We start from the raw sequence: 22,224 nt of genomic DNA, 5'->3' as shown, positions 1-22,224 counted from the left end.
CCGCATACGCAAAGATGCAGGAGGAGGAGCTTATCGCCTAGAACACTTATCTGGGGAAGAGATTCCCAACACTTGGAATGTATCCCACCTCAAGTTCTACTTTAGCTGAATGTATATTGTAATCGAACCAATACTTGTAACCCCGGGTGTACTCTTTTTCCTCACCTGGTCTTTTTTCCCTAAGGAGGGTTTTGGCCAGGGAGGTTTTAACGAGGCACCCCTATTCAATAAATAAAAAGAAGGGTTCCCAACTATACGACTTTCCTGTGTGTTTTCTGATTAATTCGTTTAAGTTCCCCACCCTTACCCCAAGTAAGCGGCCTGGGTCGACTTGTGGTTAATTTGTTTAAGTTCCCCACCCTTACCCCAAGTAAGCGGCCTGGGTCAAACACCCTTTACTCGTGGTTAATTTGTTTAAGTTCCCCACCCTTACCCCAAGTAAGCGGCCTGGGTCGAACACCCTTTACTCGTGGTTAATTCGTTTAAGTTCCCCACCCTTACTCCAAGTAAGCGGCCTGGGTCGAACACCCTTTACTCGTGGTTAATTTGTTTAAGTTCCCCACCCTTACCCCAAGTAAGCGGTCTGGGTCAAACACCCTTTACTCGTGGTTAATTTGTTTAAGTTCCCCACCCTTACCCCAAGTAAGCAGCCTGGGTCGAACACCCTTTACTCGTGGTTAATTCGTTTAAGTTCCCCACCCTTACCCCAAGTAAGCGGCCTGGGTCGAACACCCTTTACTCGTGGTTAATTCGTTTAAGTTCCCCACCCTTACCCTAAGTAAGCGGCTTGGGTCGAACACCCTTTACTCGTGGTTAATTTGTTTTAGTTCCCTACCCTTACCCCAAGTAAGCGGCCTGGGTCGAACACCCTTAACATACAACCCATCGCGACACACATACACCACATATTATCAAAACCCAGCATACACGATAACATACAGAACATTAATCGCATTAAACACAAACGAAAAGTATACCAACGTAGCATAATGTACCGGTTATTACAGACATAAGCTCAAATATTTTCAAATCAATAAAGTTAAAGTCCTATTCTGCCGCGTCAACTGCCACCTCTCCAGCATAGACCGCCCCAATAACCTCTTCAGCCGCTTTGTCCTCCACCCTCACTTTCGCTTCCTCACCAGCACTGCCTTCATCTTCATTCACAAGCCTCCCATCAATAACATCCTTGTTGACATCAAACTTCACGTCCGTAACATCCACCTCCCCATGGAAAAATGCCGCTTGGCGTAATCCTTTCTTAAAATCGTTGATGTGTTCCTGTATGATGCTATTCTTCAGATCATCGAGCTCACCAACAGCTCCATCATACTTATCCTTCAAGTCATCATAGTCCTCTTCCAATTCTCCTATTCTCTTATTCAATTTTTCCTCAGAATCCAAGCAACGGACCCTCCATGTCGCCAACCTCTTTCTCTCCGCATCCCAAGTCTCCTTCGCCTTCTCCAACGCAGCCTTTTCCTCCTCCAGCTTGTCAACCTTCCTCTGCAACTCCTCCACCTTTTCCCGGACCCCCTCCTTCACTTCCTTCTTGTATAGAGACCCCACACGTTGGCTCAACACTAAAGCCTTGCTTCCAAACTCGACCATTGTCCTCACAATATGGTCCGCATCCATGTCGTCAATAGAATTTACAATGGTATCTGGGAGGGTAATTGAAATACCTTCCTCACAGATATTTCCGGCAATTCAATCAAACCAAATTTCGGCCCTTTCTCCCCACTGGCCGACCCTGCTCCGCTAGTCAACCCCGTTCCGAGCAAGGCTGCCCTTACTTTCTTCACGTCTTTTCCCTTCCCATGTCGAGCCGGCAACTCAGCCTTCCTCTTCGTCCCGCCGTGCACATGCACCTCCACCACAGACTCCTGCAAGTTGGGAATGCCAGTCTTCCCAGCTACCTTGGCCTTAGCAGCCATCTCCTTCCTCAGCGAATGGAAAAGCACCAAGTTTTTCTTTCCAGATTGCGCCATATGCCCTACAATAATACATTGCAACTCGGATCAAAACAACTTAGAATTATTAACACAGTTTAAGTAATAAACAGATACCTTCGATATCTATTATCGGATGCACCGAATTATAAACTCTAACTAGGCCCTTAGTGGGCAACTTATCAACAAAATTCAACAAGATCTCCACCACCTCCTTATCACCAGCCGACAACTCATCCAACCCCATGTCCTTATACCGAGAAGGATTGCTTGTCCAACTAAAAGGGAATTTAGTACTCCCCATCTGCGTTCAAAAAATGAGCTTTGCCTCCGTCTTTAATGACAACCTTGAAGTACCCGTCCTTGAAATGCTTGAAAGACTGCTGATACTGGGGCGACTTATCAAAGATAGCCAAGTAGCCGGCCGGCGGGGTCTGGTGTCGTTAAAATATAAGAAAGCGTAAGGAGTGGGCTCCAAATATAAGGATTGGCACAAGATGCGGAAAGCTTGCAAGTAGGCCCAACTATTCGGATGCAACTGCGTAGGTGCCACATTCAGTGCCCGCAATACGTCCATAGTGAAACCATCTAATGGTAACCGCACATGAAGTTGAGAAAAATGGCACATATACATGTAGAAAAACTTCTCGGTGGTACCCTCCTGTCCATGACATACCTGGTCGATAGCACTAACTCTCTCCAGGGAAACGATGTCCCTACTGACGCTCTTGGAAATGACAGGTGTGTAGTTTAACCAGGAGTTCAGTAGACGAGACCACCGGAACAAAGATGATTAGTTGCAGACGTCGGCAGCCGCCCACCAATAGCCGCCTTTTGCCGGCCAATTGCTTTTTGCCAACTCTTCGGGGGGATCTTCTCGAACCTCCCTCACCGTCTCCATTGGAATTCCACTTATCATGCCCCCAGAACTTGTAGCCTCTTCGTCAAATTGTCTACCCCTACTTCTCTCTGACTCCGTACTCTCACTACTACTAGACGTAGATAACGATATACTATCACTACTAGACATACCTGTTTTCGTGTTTACGGGAAGATGTCGGCTGAATTTGGGAACTAGTCGGACAGTATGATGCGCACAAGATCTCTGAATTCAAGACTCTCGCAAATGAACCAAGTAACCCCTCACACGTTTTGAAGCCTATATTTATAGTCCAGGATCCCAAACGACGAAAACCCCTTCCCGCCAAAACAATACACCAGACCAGTCGACACCATCATTGCGAAAGATATAACTTTTAAAAACGACGGCGCAAAACTTCTTGATTTGACCCTGACACCCCTTCACCTACCTTCAGATGAATACCACTTTCCTAGCCTTAACACTGTTCATCACACTTAAAGGCTGGGGGACTGGTGTATCACACCTGGACGGTTCCGCTATCATACCAACACATATCACCCTTAACCGACAACTCGTATCGGACAAGGTTGGGGGACTGGTGTACCATACCTAGCCAAACTCAACCAAACAAGTAAACAATACATACAAAGCAGTCAAGTACTCGGCCTAGACCGACTACCTCAACAGACCCGGTAAGATTAAAGCCCAGGTCGACCACTCCAATAAACTTAGTAAAAATGGAAGCCCCCGTGTTCAATAAGTTTTGAGGGCCTGGGTTAGGGCCCAGGCCCACTCACAGCCCAAGCTAGAGCCCAAGTTAAGGCCCGACCCATGAGGTAATCAGACATCATTAATGCTCTATAAATACGCGTGAACCCCAATAATTAAAGGTACGCATTCATTAATCACTGATTTGACCTTCTGAGAGCTTTGACTTACTTGAGCTTCAGAGACTCTTCTGCAGGTAACCCCTCCTGGGTTCAAGCTGACATGTATCAACCGGGGAGAGGCCAACTAAGGAGATAGTGAACTACATGGTAAGGTGACGTTTGTGCCTAACTCATTTTATTTGTTCTTCTGCAGGAACATCCAATATTAAAAGAACATGTGTAGATAAAAAAAACACTAAATTAGCAAATTATAAACAATAAATGCAAACTCACAATTTTATCTATTAATCAACATATACATTTATAACACCTAAATCAAACAAAAATAACTCAACACTTCTTTGAAGTCATGTCCAACTCATAATTCAATCTTTCAAATTTTAATATACAATCTTAGTTAAAAAAGAAATTTGTTCAAAACATATACAATATTGTAGTTCAACTATTTATTTGGTAGTTTTTGGTTCCTAAAGTAATAACAATTATGTAAAACAATGAAATATTACCAAAACATTCACAATTTTAAAGAAACTCTAACTAATCAAATAAAATAATAATAGAAAGTTTGACCCAATTGACCAATTGAGCTAATGATAATTTATAAGCTGATTAAAACTATGAAATTTTAGAACACTCACGTATAAAAATATAGAAATCACAAGGAAAGAAGGAAAAAATAGTAAAATTTAAAGAAAAGTAGTATACTAAAAATAAAGTTATGATCTATTAGAAATAATTTGTACTCACCTTCTAACTCTCATAATCTATTTAAGAAAAGGTTGAAAAATTACTTCGAAAAATTAGAGGAAATATGGGGTAAGTGTTTTTTTTTTCTAATAGTATTATTATTAAAAAATATTTATCAATTTTAATTATAATAAAATTTAAACGCAATATCAAACTTATAAAGCACATTCAGTGTTAATTAAATAGTTAACTTTTGATATATATATATATATATATATATATATATATATATATATATATATATATATATATAATCTTTAATATTCAAATATTGTTTTTATTGGTCTTTAAATAATATTTTATAACTAACATATATTTTTCTGTTTTTTCTTTCTATATTTATTTAGAGATCATTTATACAACTTACATGGTACAAGTTCAGAGAAAAAAAAAAGGTCATTATAAAAAACCAAACTAATCTTCAACATCATTATATCTATGACTAAAATTTGAAACCAATATTTAATTGAACTGAATAATTTTACGCTGATTGATGTATGAACTCAAACAAATTCAATACACTTCTCCATCAATACACATATCTTAGGTTTGGAAAATATATAATTATAATTTTTTCTCTGTGTGAAATTGTTCAATATATATTTTGTTGTTTTGAGATAAAGTAAAATCTTTTTGAGATTTTCTGTGTTTATATGGAATTTTTTTTTTACTTGTAGGTCAAACTAGCTTTATTAGAAATAAACTCGTATTTCAAAGGAAACATTTGTTACAATTTTGTACATAAAATAGTCTCTAACTTAGGTTGGTCCATTTAATCTAAATAAAAGAAATTGTTTTTTTATCGAGAATATAATAAGAAAGATCAACAATTGATTTGTCTATATTATATTTAGTTTTTAACATATTATAACTAATAACTTTAAGAATATAAAACACATTTAATAACTTTTTAAATAAAATCATTCTTTTTGGCATATTAAAACATAAATTATATCAATATTCTAAATTATAATTATAGTATAAAAATGATATATAAATATTGCATATTCAAATGCTTAATAAGAATTTAAGTAATTTTTTTAATAACATGTTAATAAGAGATTATTGAATGAAAAATAAGAATAATAAAAAACATTGAAACCCAATTCAATGTAATAACAATAACAAACTAAATTAAGATTTGAAATGAAGTGAAATTGGTAGTTAGAAGATTTGAAATAAGAATGAAAAAGAAGCAAAAGCAATTGGCATAGTTAAAACGTGGGAATGGAATGATAAACAACGACGTCGTGTGACCTCCCAAAACCGAACAACAGGTATCTTCACTATAAATGCATTCCAGCTGCTTAGTTCCTCTTCTTCTCCTTTCTCCTATCTACCACTTCCCTTCATTTCTCTTCCAGGTTTCCTCTTTTTCATGCACTTTGTTCTAGATCTGAAAATAGTTTCTTTTTATGTTGAAAAATGTGTTGTTTATATATTTGTATTGAGTCCCTCTTTTGGGTTTTTGGCCTGGGTGTTTTGTTTGTTTTTTTGTTGAAAATTGATGCATTGCGTAATTTGAGCTAAAGGTTGGTTTTCTGGGAGGGTTTGTCATGATGGGTGTCTTTGAGCCGGACAAAAATTTGGAAAGTTTTCATATTTGAGCTCAGATCTGTTGGTAATTTGTGAAAAATTGATTGTTGTGTTTAGGAAAACTGAAAAATAATGAAATGGGTTGCGGCTTTCTTTTTTTTTTTTTTTGTGTTTAGGTTGAGTGGATCTGTTTGCATATTGGATCAGGAGTGTAACAATTTTGTAAGATGATGGTTTTATTTATTTTTTAAATAAGAAAACACCGCACCGGTGCTAGAAAGAGAGATGAAAATAATTTTATTGAATAGGGTATGAGTGTTACAATTTTTAAGATCATGTTCTCAATGTTGAGATTTTCTGAGTTTAATTTTGTTATATGTTGTTGTGCGTCGTGTGTGTGTGTGAGAGAGAGAGATAGGGAGATAGAGACATATTCTGAAAATAATTGTGCTGTATAGATTAAGAACATACTTTCAATTTTGACATGTTCTGAGTATGGTTTTATTATTTTGATGCATAGGTGTTCTACTCTGAAATAAAGGTGATTTGAAGATGAACTGTTATGGTCTTCAAAAGAACGCCTTTGCAGCCTGTGAAGAGATGAGAGGCTCTGTGAATTTCGTTGATAAGAAGGAGTCCGTCGTTTGCCCTAAGCCACGCCGAGTTGGGGTTATATCTAACATGCCTATGAGGCACTTGAGATGGCATTTCAAGTAAATATCAGAATTCATTTCTTCCCTTTTAATTTTTGATGACATTAATCTTTTTTGGAAGCCTTTGGGTATTGATTTGTGTGTTTCAATTTTTCTTGAAGTCAACAGGCCGAGGGTTCTGATTCAAAAGGTGGGGCGGAGCTACTAGAGATTATGTTTAAGAAGGTAAGCTATGAACTTCATGAAAATTTTCTTTAGGCCTAGGAAGACAAATTTCAATTAGGATAGTACCATAGTAATGTATGAATTTGTGGTGTGATGCATGTTTTATTTCTTTTGGTAGACAATTTTTGTTGTACTTGAAATAAAGGTTTTAAAAGTTGGTTTGCCACCATGACTTCGGTTGTGTTGTGATATTTAGGATTGTGGACTTTTCCTGATCACAATTATATCTGCATCCGCTAAATTTGTTTGTAATATCTTGCGTTGTCAATGATGCAATCATACAGCTATAGTGACTGAAATTTTAAACCATGATTTGAAACTTTGTACGATGGTTTTGGCTTCAAAGGAATATAGTCTTACAAGAAAACTTGGCTATTCTGTGAGGGGTCTTTCTGATAGATTCCATGGGTCATAGATTGACATTTTGTTCATTCTGATAACTTTGGTTTATGAATTGGTGTGCGGTATGCACAGGAGAGTTATGGGAAGGAGTTTTCAAATCAGGTAGCTTCATCTCCTCCATTTTTTTGTGGATCTCCTCCTGTTCGAGCTGCAAATCCCGTGGTCCAGGATGTTCGATTTGGAGAAAAGCATGATCCATCGATTACGACTTCATCACCATCAGGTTTATTTTCTCCATCCTCGGCTTCTGGCAAAGCAGGGTTTGTTAGGATGAGTTTCGGACTTAAACCGTCCACAGTTAGAATTGAGGGATTTGATTGCCTCAACAGGGATTGCCAGAATTCTAGGATCCCTACTGTTGCCTAAACTCCATTCAGAGAAGTGTACATAGAAGAAGATGAGTGACTGCTTATAAAAATGACTTGACTTAACTAAGGTGAACATCTTTGAGGGAAAATGCTGAAGAAGCAAACCTTGTGTTCTTGAGAGGGTTTGATGTGTAAAGAGAGCTGTTCTTTCTGTAATATAAGGTTGGATCTGAGTGTTTTTCTAAATTTTGTTTAGGTCATCACCACGAGAATGTCCTGTATATAGAGAGTTGGTGATTCTGGATATCAACCTTGTGAATATGTTTAGCTAAATTTGAAAGCTTGTTTATTGTTCTTAATGCAATTAAACAGGCATTTATAATGAGAATTGTTAATAATTCTATACCTTTGTTCAAGTTTATGGTATCAATTTTGTTATTTATAATGAGAAATGTGAATGTCATTGTGATTGAAGGAAAAGTAACTTTGCTTTGTTTCATATACTCTTGGAATTGATATGTTTGGATTGTCTTAGAAGGCACATGGATATTCATTATGCAATAGTTCAAATCAGGTTCTCCATATGTATTGCAATCTTTCATTAATTTTGGTCACACAATTTCAAGCAACTGTTAAAGCAATCATGGTTGACAATGGTTCCGAGTTCATGAGCATCACACATTATTTTTTCATTCTCATGCATGGTATTGAACATAAAAAAATCACATTGTGGAACATAGCATTGCCATATTCTTAATGTGACACGACCTTTATAATTTCAACATCACTCTTTTCTGGGGTGAAGTGAATGTGTTTTAGCTGCTATTTATCTTATAAATTGATTAACCTTTCCTTCATTGCAAAATAAATCATTCAGTTGAATAATTTTACAAACATCTACTATCACTTGTTTAGTTTTTTATTGTTTGTTATACAAATGAACTCTTACATTTTACATTCAAGTCTAAATATACAAAGTGATGTGAATGTGAAAAGTGAAGCAAGGACTTGGTTTGAAAGAAGATTAAGACTTGTTTTCTTAGTATATAGAGAATCTTGTATAAATAAAATACAATTATCATTTTTTAGAATTTTAAGAATAAAAATCATTCGTCTTTTTTTATAGAAATTCTTTCATGCTAGGAGTTGAGTGCAAATAGTGAACACCTTTGAGGGAGGAATTTCTTTTTAGGAATTGATCGATTTTTTTCCTTGCATTAGTTTTTTTCTTTTTTTAACATTTGTTTTTTACGTCTTGACATATTTCTCAAAGTGAGTTCAAAATGACAATTCAAATTTAGGAGTTATAAGTTGACAAATACAACTTCTCTAAAGGAGATACATTTGAATGTCTGAGGAACAAAAACAATTATTTAAACATGAATTATCCATCAAAGACAAGGAAAAAAAGGAAGGTATTGAAAGAAAAATATTTGGTAGAAAAAGAAAGAGAAGATAAGGAGAATAAAGAATAAGATTCTAGATCCTTTAGTGAAATTGTCGAAGAATAACCTATAAACCGCGATTCCAAAACATTCATCTATTTTCAATTACAAATATTTTCTCCTATTACAAATATTGAATCTACCTTTTCTTTTGAAATTTATAATTGTATGAATCCTACTATTTTGTTTCTTAGAGAAGAATTAAGCATTAAAGAATAATGACAAATATTTTAAACGAATGAAACTCAAACAGGGATGAAAATACTTTCAAAATTATTTTTCTAAAGTATTTTTTTTTTTTGTGATTACGTGGATTTACAAGTGTATGAATGAGATAGAAGAAAATGAGCAAAAATACATCATTCTTAGAAGAAACACTAAAAGCATGGCAAAATAATGTTCTTGCACACCAAAAATGTTTTCCCCCTATTGTTTTGTATTTCTTGAATTTGAGAAGAGTATAATAGGAATTTGCTAAAACAACCATATTCTCCATTTGGCATGCATCATCATTAGTTTCTAACATTAGTTGTACTTGCTCCAACGTAACATAATTTGGTTGCACTAGTATTGTGACACAATTTGGTTGTACTAGTGGTATTGTTGCAATGGTTTGAGCTTCATGTGTTGCGTGAGTCTTATCCAGGACTTCAACATTTCCTAGTCCTTTTTTTTCCACTTTAACATTAGCCTTGACCTTTGCCTCAATGGCTTGAGCATTTGCTCGAGCTTCAACTTGTCGATTATCCTTAAACTCAACTTTTGTACAACTTTTCTGTGTGCATCATCATTCTTCTTGACACAAGCAACATGTAACTTCGCTTGAAGTTTTGAAATAAGAAATGATGCAAGTGTATCAACTAACTTATAGAAGTTAGAGATGGTTGTGTATATGTAGGCACATAATTCCTTACATATTTTAGATATGGTGTTCTTGATCATAAAGGAAGGTCGTTATCTTCAAAATGATTGACTTGGGGACGATGTATATAAGGAATAAAAAAAAATATTAGAGAGGCTTACACAAAGATCAACTAGATTGTGAACAAAGACAAGTAACAAAAAAATAAATTAATATGGATCAATTAAAGTGTTAACCAACTTCAATCTACATCCATAGTTAGAAATTCATTAATAATAAAGATTACAACTCAAAATTTATGTTAGTGAACTCTAAAATTATGGTCGGTTAAAATTGATACAAGGTACTATTTATAAAAAATAATTGTCATAACTAACTTTGTAGGTCATGGCTAAGCTACTAGAGAAGCCATCTAAATAGTGCTCCCACAATTGTGCTCAAAACATCAAGAGAGTTGATTCTTTCATTACAAACAAATGAAGTTACAAGTCTTATGTAGGGTAGATTATTCGAAACCACCATATGCTATGAAGCCAAACACATTGAGAAGATGCATGAGCTAGTCAAACAAATCACCTTGTACCACTAGACACTCTTGAAGTATCAAATTGCATGTTGCATCAAACACTCTAGAAGCCTTAATAAGATTTTACTAAGTTAATCTTCATAAATTTCTACCTTAGTTCAACACAAATCTTCTTAGTCAGAATCACTCCCTACCACTAAGCCATTATAGGCTTAATCACCAATCAGTTAGATTTAATCCAAGCAATGAAAGAACTTTCTATCAAGCATAACTTTCGGAAACGTATGATTTGTTCATACCTTTGTCACCTTCATATATCCTCGAGCAATCTCATTTCTCATAAAATGAAATTTGACATAAATGTACTTAGTTCTTTCATGGTAGACTTGCTTCTTAGATAGTTATATAACAATGTTGTTGTCAGTGATAACACATATTACAGAAACACTTTTATATCTCCATTGTATAGTGATTGCACTTTCCAAAAGCTTTATTTCCTATTTTTATCTCATTTTCATTTTTTTTAGAAATAAATTGGGTTCTATGAAATTTGGTTTAATTTTGTTTTTTAGCTCATATGACCTTCACTCACTCTTTTGGTCATAATTTTTTTTGTAGATATCATTTTTGGATGATTTCCATTATATTGAAAATCATATTTTACAATTCCAAGACTTTAAATTTAATGTATAATTTCTTGGACTTGAAATCATCTGCAATTTTCTACGATTTTTAGAAGTTGGAGTACATTTGTTGAAAAATTGTAAACTAAACCTTACAAATTAGTTTCTTCCTTGTCTTAACTAAACCTTACATTCGAGATTAATTCAAGATTAGAAGATTTTCGCTTAGTTTTGTTCTTAAATTTGTGGAAGATATGTTTACATTTTCAATAATTTAATTTTCTTGGTTTTTAATTTCTTGATCTTTAAATTCATTTCTTCTTGGTCTTTAGGTACTCCTTGTTTTGTCTTAGTAGTTTTCCCTTGAATTTCTTTGAGTAGTTTGCCAAAACTTTAAGTTTTATCTTGAAAAGGTTTCACAAAATTAAAAGTTTCTTTCACTCCTTTTGGTGGATATTGAGTGTAGCCTTGCTTTATTTACATTGGGAGTGTGATCTAAACACTTGGATGAATTTCTTTGGACCATACTCGGTCTCGAGTTTGGTTACCAATTGTCACTAACAACTTCTTTTGTCTTGGTTTTTTTTGAGTGTGTTGTTGTAGGAATCATGGCAAGTTCATCAAATACACATACTCCAAACAAAGACCATATATGGACCTTTATGGAACAATTGAGAAAAGATAGGGAGCAAAGAGAACCAAGATTCCAAGAGTTCATCCAAGGACTTCATGCTAAAGAGCAAGAAAGAGATACTAGGAAAATGGAGAATTATAGGTGCAAACCATAACAAAAGAAGGAAACTCCAAAGATTCCTAAGTTATATGGTGAAGGTGATCCCAAAATCTATCTTGATTGGGAAGCTAGAGTTGACCGAATTTTCAATAAATATCATGTAAAGGAAAAAGAACAAGTTGATCTAGTAGTGATAAAATTTTTGAAGTATGTCAATACTGTGTCATAAAGTTTGTAAACATCCAAATCAAGGGCTACTCGCGGTATCTTTGATGGACATTAAAAGTTTAATGCACGCTAGATTTATTCCTTCCTACTATTAGAGGGAGACTCTTTTGAAGCTCCAAAGGCTTCAACAAGGGTCCATGTGTGTGGAAGAATATTACAAGATGATGGAGTCCATGCTTTTCAAGGTAGGACTCCAATATAAAAGTGAAGAAGAAAAATTGGCAAGGTTTGTGAGGAGTCTCAAAAGGAGATTAAGATGTGGTTGAATTGTATAAGTATTCCACATTTAGCAAAGTTTTCCACTTGGCCTTAAAAGTTGAAAATCAATTGAAAAAGAAACAAGAGGTCAAGAGGAACACTCCTTACAATGATTACTACTCTCGAAAAGGTAACGAAAGAAAAGATGAAAGAACAACTTCCAAGTCTCTACAAAAACCACCACCTAAGGGTTATTCGACTAGAGTTTCTAATGATAAAAGTAAAAGTAAGTCACCAAGTAGTCACACTCACCCTTCCACTTCTCAAAGATTAAGTTCCATTAAATGTTTTAAATGTTTAGGGTATAAGCATATTACTTTGAATGGCCCAGCCAAGAGGACCATGATCTTAAAGAACGATTATGATGTTGAGAGTGAACATTTTTCTTATCCTTTTCCCAAAAGTACTTCTTCCCCTTCTTCTTCTTCAATTGAAAGGACTAAAACCCCTTGAAGGTGGATTGTTAATGGTAAGGCTCCAACTAGGGCAAGTTCCTAAAGAACTTGATCCTTCTCAAAGACAAAACATTTTCCATGGAGGGTGCCTTATCAATGACAAGATATGTCTCTTCATTATAGATAGTGGAAGTTGTGTAAATATGGCTAGCCCAAGGGTGGTGGATAAGCTTGGCTTGAAAACCATCCCACATGCCAAGCCCTACAAGTTATCATGGCTTAAAGAAGAAGATAATAAAATAACTAAACAAGTCCCCATTAACTTCTCCATTGGCAATTTTAGGGATAAGGTGTTATATGACAGAAAAGTCTTTTATGATGGCCATACAAACACCTACGCTTTCTCCTTTCAAGGCAAGAAGTTCACACTTCTACCAATCCACCCTCCACAAGAGAATGAGGACCAAAATAAAATAAAAGATGAAAAAAAAAAAAGAAAAAGGGCAAGTTTTCACCAAAGAGTTACTTGCCTACAAAAAGAATTTTTCAAAGCAAGAGGTGCAACACCATTCTTCCTTCTCTTCCCAAACCAAGAAAGATGAACAACAACACAAGCAAGAAAGGGATAGTGGCATTAGAAAGAAATAGGACATCTCCCAAACAAGGGATGGAATCATTAAAGATCGAGAAAGTTCTCATCAACTCAAGTCAAGCTCCATCAACAAAGATTCATGAATTTCAGGTCAAATTCTCTCCAAGAAGGGGAGGATGTTGAAGGTTTGATCCCTACCAAGGATGAAGGCCCATGACATATGCTTAGAAGAAAGGGTGTTCTTTGAGCCTTCCTTTGCTTTTGTTTTCCATAGTTTGAATTCCATGAAGTTGGCTTAGTTGACTATTTTAAGTTGACTTGTTGACCTTGACCTTAGGTTGACTTGTTGACTCAAAGATTAACTTAACCTAAGCCAACATGCTAATTCGTCTTTACTTGTTTTGTAGGTTGTTTAGGAGGTGATGCAAGAGAGGACAATTGGCACATTTAGATGGCTTTTAGAAAGCACATGTGGAGGACAGACAAGAAACACATGTGGAGGCTTTTAGAAAGCACATGTGCAAGAGAAACATCTAAAAAGGATTACCACATGCCTTGGCCACCAAGAAATCTAGAAACATCTAGAAGGAGCATCTACCTTGCCTTGGCCAAGAAGGCTTCTAGAATGTCCATGTGCTCCTTTGTTGACCAACTTTCTAGACTCTAGGTTTTGTTATTTGCATTCTAATCCTTTTTGGAACTTTGTTCTTTTGCTTAGAGACCACTAAACACTTCAATATAAGGGGTCCTCTAACACTTATAAAAGGGGTTGAATATTTTAGAGAAATTAAACACCTTTGTGTATCAACCATTTATGAGAGTTTCCTCCATAGGGAGTGAATACTTTTAAGCCTTATCCTCCATAGAAAGTGGCGGCACACATACACTCATCTTCAAGGTTTTCATGGCTTCTAGCCTAGCCTTGTAGTGGCATGCTTCTCATATTTTTACCATTCCTTATCTTTCCATTTTATGTTTTCTTTTTCTTTTAATTGTTCTCAATTTTCTGTGGTTTATGCGCATTCCATTTCCTTTTTGTTTTGAATCAATCCATCATCTTCTTCTCTTGAGCTTTGTAAAAGGAACCTTCACATCTAAATGACATGCTATCTTAATGTCCAGTGGAAATTTCACTTAGCTTTCTTAATCAACTCACATCATATTCAATAATCTTGAAAATGATCATGATAATCCTACATCAGATCGGCCCAGGTTGTGCTCTATATTGCAAATTCTAAAGAAACTTAGTTTTGTTTTAAATCAACTACAACAATGGTTATCAAACACTTTAGATGGTGATAATCTAGTCTTGCACCTTTAACTCTTTGTCCATACCCTTTAATCATAAGGCTTCTATAATTCCTTTTGTGATGCCAATATACTCTATGTCAATGATTGACAAAATCACTACCTTTTGTAGATTGACCTTTCCAAATAATTTCAGTACCATAATTAATAAACACAGCCCATGAGAGATTTCTTGGTGCCTAAACACTTAACAAAGTTTGAGTAAATAAATCCTTCTACTAGAGCATCTTTGGCAAATCGTCTCGCTCCATCATTTACTAAAACTCTTCCAAAAATCCTTCAAGTAACAAAGAATTCACTTAAGAGTTTGCCATTAAGCTTAACCAAGATTACAAATGAACTTGCTAACTACACTCATAACAGGTTGTGTTAAGGTGTGTGCAAATCATAGTGTACATCACAAAACCAATTATATTAACATATAGAATACCATCCATATAGTTTTGATCTTCCACTGTATTCAAAGACTATCCATCACTTAACTCATAGTGAGATGCATGAGGTGTGGATGCTACTTATTAATAATTTTTCTAAGATAGTTCTTCTAAGACACGTGTAAACACTTTAAATCACATTGTCTAGTGATCTCAATCCCCAAAATAATCCTAGCAACCCCAAGATCCTTCACATCAAATTTGTTGTTCAACTCAAAATTAGTCTTATCAACTTTTGACATACTCTTTTTTGCCAGCAGAATGTCACCAATACATAACATCAATACTATAAAGTGATATTCTACTAGAAACTTGAAGTAGACACGAGTATCGTGTTCACTATGTTCAAAATCAATACCTGCAATCAACTTATGAAAATGTTTGTTCCATTGCCTTGAGGATTGTTTTGGACCATACAAGGTTTTGCTTAGCTTGCAAATCTAATCCTATTATCTCCAACCTTAAATCTTATGGTTGCTTGATGTAGATGATCTCTTCTAAGTCTCCATGTAAGAATTAAGTCTTAATGTCCATATGTTCTAGCTCAAGGTTAAACTCAACAACCATAGCTAACAACATTTTAATGGAGTTTTGCTTTACAACTAGAGAGAAAACATCATTATAATAAACTCATTCTCTCTTAGTAAAGCATCTAGTCATGAATCTCACCTTGAATCTTTGTTGATACGTTCCTATAGTGCCATCTTTTCATTTGAGAATTCATTTACAGTTGACGAACATAAAACCCTCGAGTGTACAAACAAGAGTTCTCTCTTTACTTGCTAATGTAGATAATGCACTAAAAGATTCATCTTGTAACACCTCACTAACAACTACTAAAGAACATAGAATAAGCTATTCATATGAACAATAATACTTTTGGCTTAACCAAGTATTCTTTGAACTACAACTATTTTTCCTAGTAATTGAGTATTCTCTACCTAACAACCATTCCTAACTAAGATGAAGAGATTGTATGATTTTGTGATCATTGATCACACTTTTTCTCGCTAGAGAAGATAATTGTCTCTTGATGCATGTAAGGATGTTTCTCTCTTTCTTCTAGCTTGTTGAAATGAACACTAGTAGTATTGTCTTGAAGCTTTTGTTGGCTAAAAAATATAGCAACATTTTTTAAATATGCAAAATTTTCAGTTTCTTCTTGAATATATTTATATAAAGTCTAGAAGAAAGTAGTTGTGGAAGAATTGTATCTGGTTGTTGAGTAGCTTGAGCTCTTTCGAATGTATGTTTCTTAGTTTGAAAAGCTTGATAGTGATGGATGTGTTTAATGCACTTCGGATAACAATAAGCGTTTCTTTCTTCTTCACACAATATCTCAATAGTTGAATGTAATTATCTTTTTTTTGGATAGTGTGTTTTTCCTTTATTCATCTTAAATTGCAATGTCCTACGAAGTTCTCAGTTTTTCCAAAGTTGAAAATGTTTTGTTTAGGAATTTAGTAAAGAAAAACATCTCTGGCTCTTTGTTCAAGTGATCCTTTTGATGTGGCTTGTCCTTTGTTTAACGAACCTTTTATTATATGGAAGAGGTAAAAACATTCCCTGCAACATAGAATGACCTTTTTTTAATTGTTTTTTTAATACGAGGTTAGTTCAGTTTTATGTATTTTATCATTTGAGAGCAGTTGTGCTTTATTAGACATAAACTAAGACTGCACAGTATTTTTATAGTTTATCAAACAAAACACTTGCATTATTCCTAATCTATTGTGCATTAAGTTATCATCTTTTAAATGAATCGTAATCATGTTTTCAAACTTGCCTATTTTTAGCACTTAATCAAAATCATAGGGCATTGGATTTTTCTCTAACACACTACTCACTTTTTTTGCCCAAGGAAAAATTTATATAGAACATCATTTGAGCTTAATTAGCCAACTAGTTGAGAGAGCATAAATCTTGTACATGTAAATAGACAATATTTCTCTCTAGTGAGAAACGTTGTGATATATTGATCAATAATCATATAATATTTTTATCTTGGCTAAGAGTGATTGATTGTCTGGAAAAGAATACTCGATTACTAATCAAGAGTGATTGTTGTTCAAGGAATACTTGTTTAAATTAGAAACGACTTGCTGATAGAATACTCATGTGGAATCAACCAAGAGTCGTTGAAAGCTAAAAGACTATTCATATGGGGTTATTTGAAAGTCAAAAGAATACTCCTATGAGGTTAATTAGAAGTGCCTGGGAATCGTAAAAATACTGAAATAATCAAGCCAAAAATGGCTAGGAACTGAAAGAACACTTGGGTAAGTTATGAGTGATTATGGAAAGAGTATTTAGTTAAAGCCATAATGACATGTGGAAGAAGTACTCATAAAATTAGTGAAGAGTTGATGACTTACGCCTAGTCATGCCATCTAGTAAAAAGAGTTAAAGCTTGGAACAAGAGCTTTTTAGATAATATAGTATGGTTCTAAAGAGGATATGGACCCTCCGTATTTGAGGACAAATCCTCCTCAAGAGGGAGGAGAAAAAGACTTGGGCCTAACTAGGGGCCCAATCAAAGGTCAAATAACTAGAAGTATGCTCAAACGAATACAAGAAGACATAGAGCATGAAGATTCTAATGGGTTAATGGGTTTCAAATGCTTTTCACTTAGGCCAAAGAGGACATCAAGATTCGATGGCCTTTCAAATGGGCTAGTAGTATAGTTTTTAATTTGGGCCATGTAATTAGGCCATGATTTCTATAAATGTCTTGTAAGTAATGCGCCCATGAACCAAATCACATAGCCTTTTAATTGGGCTTCTAATAACCCAATTAAAAGAGCAAGGTAGGTTTACATCTAATGGCCTAAAAGCTTCATCAAATTGATTTCATTTAGCACATGTGCAAATTCATGGAAAATGTGACAAAGCACATGTCTTAGATCTAACTAATTCTAGTGCCAATTCCATTTGCACATGTGTGGAATTTCCATTCGTTTAGGCACCAATTCTTGGTCGAATGGTTCTTCTATAAAGGAAGGCCTTCCATCATTTTAAAATCACTTTTGGCTGTGTAACGACATGGTGTTGAGATCACTCTAGAAAATTACACTTGAGATTCCCTTGGCAAGAGCTTCCTTAGGATCCCCTTTTGCCACCCATCCTCAAGGATTGGCCTCACCTTCCTAGGCTTCCTTCATCACCAATCCATGTCATCCCAAGTCAAGCCTTCTCCTCATTCAATTTTTTCTACACCGCAACTCATGGAGCTTCCCATCCATCATTATCTCAAATGGAGCTTCATCATGTGGTATCAAGAGCTAACTCAAGCCATATTCCTCTCGATTTGAGGTAAGTATCTTAGTTCATTTTCAATTTTTGTGTTGTTTTTTAGCTTTCCTTAATTGTCTTGTGTGTTTCCACCATTCATTTTATTTTTAATTGATTGTATGATGATTCATTTTACTTCATCCTTTGACACTCACTCAAGTGACACAAGTGATAGAGGATCAAGTACAAATGAAAACTAAAAAAGATAGAGAGAAAAATCAAGAAAAGAAAAACGCTTCTACCTATCTTTGTACCAAGGGAGTCACATACTCCAAGTATCTAGGTAGGATTTCAAGGCCTCCCAATAAACATATCCTAACCTTAAGGGGCAAAGACTTCTTTAGAAGTATAAATGAAGTTAATGGTTGCATTACTAAGTTTGTCCTTAGTTTTCTATCACCTCCACAAGTGGTAAAAGACCAAGAACAAACTAACTTAGCCCATAAAATAAGGCAAAAGAGGGTTGGGTTGTCTACAGTAAACCCTTTTATAGTCTTTAATAGTGTCAATACAACTTATGTTGAAAATCTTTTCAAGATTATTTTGAAACAACATAAGGTCATCATTGCAACCAATAAAAATGTTCCTACTTCCAAGCACCCTTATCATTCAATTGATATAAGGTTTCTAAGTATTTGGAGTCACATCTTGATTGATGTTATGATTAAGGAGAATTCTCTTCTCAATAGGTTAGTTAATATCATAATTACATTTTTTTAGGTTATTGTAGGATAACATTTGATCCCGAAGGAAGAACTAAACAACATGATCAACAATAAAGGAATGGTTGGCATTAAAGTATCATGTGGATTTGAGGACAAATTCTCTTCAAGTGGGAGGAGATGATGATTTAGGCCCAACAAAGGGCCTAATCAAAGGTCCAATAACTAGAAGTGTGCTCAAAAGAATACAAGAAGATATGGAGCATGAAGATTCCAATGAGCCTAATAGGTTACAAATGTTTTTCACTTAGGCCAAAGAGGGCATCAAGATTTGATAGGCTTTCAAATGGGCAAGTAGTATAGTTTTTAATTTGGGCCATGTAATTAGGCCATGCTTTGATTAAATGTCTTGTAAGTAATACACCCATGAACCAAATCACCTAACCTTTTAATTGGGCTTCTAATAACCCAATTAAAAGAGCAAGGCCAGTTTGTATCTAAAGAGCCTAGAAGCTTCATCACATTGATCACTCATCCCCACCATCTCCGCGTTGTAAGGCCCTATTCTTTTATAACCTTTAATAAAAAGGGCTGCCCCAAAATCTGATGGGCCAAAGAGCTGGCCCAAAGGATAAAGCTGGTCTGGAGTTGCCCTAACGCTTCCACTCTCTCATTCTCACAGATTCAGCCGTCATCTCTTTTTCCCCTCTCACAGAAAGCTTTGCTAGGGTTAGGTTCCTGCCATCTTCAAGTTAGCTCGAAGTTGCTTCCTACTCCATATAAGTACTATGGCTAGCCCATACTTGTCTCCATTATTCTCTTTCGTTCTTTTTCCAGTTAGGGTTTCCAAGTGACCCATATCGTGCTTCTGTTTCTCTATCTTTTCAACTCCTCCTTTCGTTCCTTGAGCTGCTGTGCTCGTGCATTTTGTGTCGGGTTATTTTGCTAGCTTGTTTCCAGGTAAGGGAAGCTAGAACCCTATTGTTCGGTACAATAATGGTTGTTTTGATGATATTCCGTGATTTTCGTGCTTGTATGTGACTGTGAGTGCATGGTATGAGTTGTTTTGTTGTTTGGGTATGAAATTGTGCTGATGGTAAAGAGGAACAGTGGCGGAGTCTGATAGACTAGCCTAGGCGAGCCTGTCTCGCCTAGGCGAGAGTTATAGGGGCTCGCCTAAGTATTTCTTCGCGAAGGGTCGCCCAGGCGACCCGATGTATGTTTTAGGCGAGTGAACGTCTCGCTTAGGCGAGGAGGGTCTCGCCTAAGCGAGAACGCACGCAGGGTTCTCATGCTGGAAGTCGAGCTCTCGCCTAGGCGAAGGGAGCTCGCCTGAGCAAGGGTCCTCCTCGCCTGAGCGAGGGTCCTCCTCGCCTGGGCGAGACCTTTCTGCCTGAGCGAGATGTTGGGCGAGAAAGGGGTTGGTCTTGATGTTTCCTTGATTTCAAAAAGTGAACAACATGCTTGTATGAGTTTTATCTTTAAATTTATGAACTGAATGGCCTGTATGGATGAGGTGGTGTATGAGTTGTGATTTGTGAGCTTTAACATGACGTGAACATGATAATTTTATGAGATGATTCATGAAATTGAAATGATGAGTTTGGTATGGGTTCGACATGAGACATGAAAGGGTGGTATTGATGTGGCATGGTAATTGTATGAGACAGAGCTCCACATTCTGGGTTCGAGAACAATGAGTTGGCATGGTTTGGTTGGGATCGCTAAAGAGGTGGATTACGAGAAATTCTATGTATATGTGTATATATATTATGTGTATGCATGTCGAGTTTGTTTATTTGATTAAGAAAGTTGGGTTTGTGTTAGTGTGTAAGTCCTTGGGATCTCTAGGTGAGATTCCCAGGGTCGCGCTTCAGTGGTCGGGACGTAATTCCATGGCCCCTGTTAGTGGGTGTCCATGGTGGTGCCCCATTTGTATAACTAGGTAAGGATTCAAGGTAAGGTTGCATCCTGACGCTCTAAGGGGTCAGTTAGTCTCACCTAGAGCGGACTGACTCCTACGGTGAGAGTAGCAGGAGGCATGAAATTCATTAAGGGCTAACCTTGTGGTGAGGGAAATTGATTCATTGTAACACTTGTAACACATAGCTCGGGGGTGAGCAACTCGGGGGTGAGCAGAGGTATCCACCACAAGTGCGGGCATCCGCTGAATCCGACCAAGTTATACGTATCCGGATGAGTCGAGTCGAGTCGTATTGTATTGATGGAAAAGTCTTAACATGCTTGGATGTTGTACTGATATTGGATGGTGAAAGTATATTTAATTGTATGATAAAGATGTTGATTGGCTCTAGCTTACCCTTTTCTTGTTGGTTGCTTTATATGTCGTGTTTCTATCTTTGCGGTGATCATCAATTTATTGATGGGAGCAGACTGTTATGATGCTCTTTTATTTTTGGTGGCACCGTGGTGTGCCTTAGTTGTAAGGTCTCATGTTTAAACTCCAGAACTGCGCTGTTATATTATAATCATGTGACGTTTTCTTTTAATAACGCTCATTAATTAATTGGGGCGTTACACGCGTCCCTGTTTAAATTATTAAAATACTCATAATCATTAACTAACCTTTATATATATATATATATATATATATATATATATATATATATATATATATATATATATATATTGCACACTTTCCATTTTTTATTTCTTCTCATTGTTTGGTTTGTCATGAAATTAATTTGAATCTCCAATATATTTATTGTCTCTTCTCAACCTTTATGCAATTATGTTCAAATGATTTATGTCAATTAAATGTTTTTTATGTCTCACATTTGAACATCTTTACTCTTTTTTAATATTTTTATTTATTGTATATTTTCTTTTCACATGAGAATGTTTAAAACTATCAATTTAAGTGCTTAGTTAACATAAACCTTTCATTTACTAGGTAATATAAAAAATTCATCTTCTTTATTCTATTATTTTTTTTTTCATTTGAATAATTTTTTTATTTCGTTAAAACAATTTTCGTTATCTATCAATCATCGACTAAGTTGATATTTGAAAAGTTTTCTTAAATCTCTAAGGTATTTTTCATCTTATCATACCCTTAATTATACATTTGTTTTCCTTGTACAATTTCACTCGATGATCTCTCAAATTGTTTCTAAAACACATTTGATAATTTTTATAATGTAAAATAGTATTTTGATATTTTTTATATAATTATTTTTATTCTCTAATTCATTATCATACATGTAACTTTATCATTATATTTGTATAAATAAATTTTATTTACTATAACATAATAATGTAATGTAATCCC

The 22,224-nt window shown here is 35.4% G+C and overlaps 1 protein-coding gene across 2 annotated transcripts; it reads left to right on the top strand.

Moving 5' to 3' along the window:
* Positions 1 to 5,653: 5,653 nt before the first annotated feature.
* Positions 5,654 to 7,991, top strand: LOC114181115 (uncharacterized). 2 transcript variants are annotated; one of them, XM_028067468.2, is made up of 4 exons: positions 5,654 to 5,728; positions 6,508 to 6,700; positions 6,802 to 6,865; positions 7,340 to 7,991. In XM_028067468.2, exons 2-4 carry the CDS (start codon positions 6,540 to 6,542, stop codon positions 7,631 to 7,633), a joined length of 519 nt encoding a protein of 172 aa, XP_027923269.1. In that variant the 5' UTR covers positions 5,654 to 5,728; positions 6,508 to 6,539; the 3' UTR covers positions 7,634 to 7,991. The 2 variants fall into 2 exon arrangements, with proteins under 2 accessions (XP_027923269.1, XP_027923268.1); XM_028067467.2 differs by having other exon boundaries at positions 5,663 to 5,815.
* The last annotated feature ends 14,233 nt before the right edge of the window (positions 7,992 to 22,224 follow it).

Source organism: Vigna unguiculata, chromosome 4 (assembly GCF_037176805.1).
Source record: "Vigna unguiculata cultivar grain cowpea cultivar isolate G323 ecotype 2 chromosome 4, ASM3717680v1, whole genome shotgun sequence".
Lineage (NCBI taxonomy): Eukaryota > Viridiplantae > Streptophyta > Magnoliopsida > Fabales > Fabaceae > Vigna > Vigna unguiculata.
This window is presented reverse-complemented; position numbering and strand designations above follow the sequence as displayed.